We start from the raw sequence: 2826 nt of genomic DNA, 5'->3' as shown, positions 1-2826 counted from the left end.
CACACACACACACACACACACACACACACACACCCTCTCACACACAGGAGGAATGTTTCAGCACCATGGAAAGCAGCCGGACTCAGAGATCAGTTTCAATCCAATCATTTATTTTACCCACAATCCTTCACTCTCTTTTCGGGTCTCACAGGAACTCACTTTTTATTTTCCAATCCTAAAAGTATTTTCTCCAAACGAAGCTGGTGTAGAAAATAACCCTCAGCTCAGGTTCTGTAGGTCCTGAGAGGCGTGGGAGCGCCGCAGGGGCGCCTTCCAATAATCTGACCTCGACTATCAGCTGACCTGAGGTGAAGGAAACAGGTGGAGCTGAAACCAAAGAGCCTCCCAAACATCATCCCTGCTTTCTGTTTTCACACGTGGCTTCATGAGTTTCTGAATCTAGAAAGGTTTTGGCCTGAATCAGGACTCAGATTCAGGCCTCAGGTTTTCACCGTGTTCGTCTTCAGGTGTCCACAGACAAGACGTCGGATCGAAGTCCTGCTGACTCAGCGTCCCTGAAACCTTCTCTGCCTGAAGGAAACTGCTTCCTGTCGCAGCCTGGAGACGGAGCTCAGAGGAGAGAAAACGCTGGGGCTGGAGCAGGTGGAGCAGGTGGAACAGGGGGAGCAGGGGGAGCAGCTGCTGCTGCAGCAGGAGGACCTCGGAGGAACACCTACTCCAGCTGCAGGTGGAGCAGCTGGAGCAGCTGGACCTACAGCTGCTCCAGCTGCTCCACCTGTTGCAGCTGCTCCTCCAAGGTCCTCCTGCACTGTGGCTCCGCTCACGTCCCACTGCAGTCAGGCCGGCCAATCACAGCCCGCCACCTCACACACCTCCCACCGTCGTCAGGGCAACGCTGTGACCTCAGCCAGTGAGTCACAGCTTTAAAGGGACAGTTCGGCATTTTTTTCAGGACATGTTTCTGATCAAATCCAGATGTTTTCCTTATTAAACCCAGAATTCCAAACTTTTTTTCTCCACACAGATTTATTAGGTTAATTAAAAGAAATATAATTATAAATCATTTTTATTTGAGAATTGAAAACATTCTTATTGTTTGAACTTTGTTGCCCAATCTGATGACTTTTCTGTCTTCTGTCATTTATTAAAGATTTAAACTTTTAATCTCAACAGATTACTGATTTTATTACATGTTGTCTTTACTTGGATGCTTCAGTTTGTTTAAATCTTTATTTGGATGTTTTATCTGTGAACAAAAAGCTTCAGTCAGAAACATTTTGGCTTCATGTGCCTTCATCCCATCTGGGAAACGATGAATAAAACAAGTAAACATAAACAGAGAAAAAGAATAAAAATAACAAATATGAAAGAAAAGCTAATGAACGAGAACCCATTAAACCAGGGGTCTCCAGTCCTGGTCCTCAGGGCCACCATCCTGCATGTTTTCCTTGTTCCTCTGCTCCAACACACCTGATCTGAATCAGTGATTAACAGGCTTCTGCAGAACAAGAAGAGGTGATTTAACCCTGAATCAGGTGTGTTGGAGCAGAGAAACAAGGAGAACCTGCAGGATGGAGGCCCTGAGGAGCAGGGTTAGAGACCCCTGCACTAAATGAGTAGAAGAAGAAAAAGAGAAACGAAGCAGCAGGAAGTCAGAATCTACTTCCTGTCCTACCTTCCCGGTGGATTTGACTCCCTTCCAGACGCAGAAGTAGACCAGAACCCAGACGGCCATCAGACACAACATGAGCTCCCAGTTGATCTGCCCGGGTTGGTCCAGACCCGACGAGATGTTCAGAACTTTGTTTCTGCACACAGACAACACACAAGCCACCATCAGCACCACGTCTGCTAACGGCGCTGCCCGGCCCGACCCGCAGGCACAACTCACTCCCAGAACTCGATGATGGGCGAGTGGGCGTCGGCCAGGTCGGCGCAGGTCATGTTGCCGCCGCCCACCGTGGCGTTGGCGAGGCTGGCGTTCCTGCAGTCCTGGTGGTGGAAGTTCTCCAGGCAGTTGGGCGTGTTCCACACGTTGTCGCAGTTGGACCACGGGAGGGTGGAGCTGAACGACTTGATCAGGTAGTAGAACCCCCAGGCCAGAACCATGATGTAGTAGGTATTGCAGAAGAACACGATCACCATGGAGGCGTAACCCAGACCTGCAGAGAGCAGAGGAGCAGGACAATCATCTCTGCTGATATGTCCTCCATCAAACTGGACCTGCGGGTCCATCAGAACCTGCTGCTGCTCGCGGGTCCTCCAGTTTTCACACATTTGTGTTTGAATTCAGTCACCGGAGATGCTGGGATAAATGTCCCAGAATGCAATGCAGCAGGCTTTAATATCTGATTTCAGTTGACAACATTATGGTTGTTTTTAATCACTGTGTAAAAATAAGTTTCAACCTGATTGGACTTCACCCGGAAAACCAACAAACCTTTTCTTTTCAGCCTAACTGGAATGTTTGCCGTCCCCCGGCTGAGTTTGATCCTTCACACGTGACGCGACGCGTGCAACGGTTGTAAATTCTTCAGAGCTATGGTTACGATAACAAACAGCCGCTCAGCCACAGACTTCCTGCAGACAGTTTCTCTTTGGGCTAAAAGTCCTAATTAGGATGCAAACATAAACTGCTGTACTCCCACTACCCCATACTCCTGTACTCCAGGAGTATGGGGTACCAGGCCCTTTGATACGGGCTGTTAGGTCCCTTTATGACCGATGTCAGAGCTTGGTCCGCATTGCCGGCAGTAAGTCGGACTCGTTTCCGGTGAGAGTTGGACTCCGCCAAGGTTGCCCTTTGTCACCGATTCTGTTCATAACGTTTATGGACAGAATTTCTAGGCGCAGCCAAGGTGTTGA

The 2826-nt window shown here is 49.0% G+C and overlaps 1 protein-coding gene across 1 annotated transcript in view; it reads right to left on the bottom strand.

Moving 5' to 3' along the window:
* slc6a8 (solute carrier family 6 member 8) overlaps positions 1 to 2826 on the bottom strand; it is a gene marked incomplete in the record, with an annotated part of 13753 nt that overhangs the window by 8782 nt on the left and 2145 nt on the right. Inside the window, 2 exon segments of the mRNA XM_037974475.1 lie at positions 1637 to 1769; positions 1853 to 2123. Coding sequence (XP_037830403.1) covers positions 1637 to 1769; positions 1853 to 2123 — 404 coding nt within the window.

Source organism: Kryptolebias marmoratus, unplaced genomic scaffold (genome assembly GCF_001649575.2).
Source record: "Kryptolebias marmoratus isolate JLee-2015 unplaced genomic scaffold, ASM164957v2 Scaffold73, whole genome shotgun sequence".
Classification (NCBI taxonomy): domain Eukaryota; kingdom Metazoa; phylum Chordata; class Actinopteri; order Cyprinodontiformes; family Rivulidae; genus Kryptolebias; species Kryptolebias marmoratus.
Note: the sequence above shows the minus strand (reverse complement) of the source record. Positions and strands in the feature narration are given on the sequence as shown.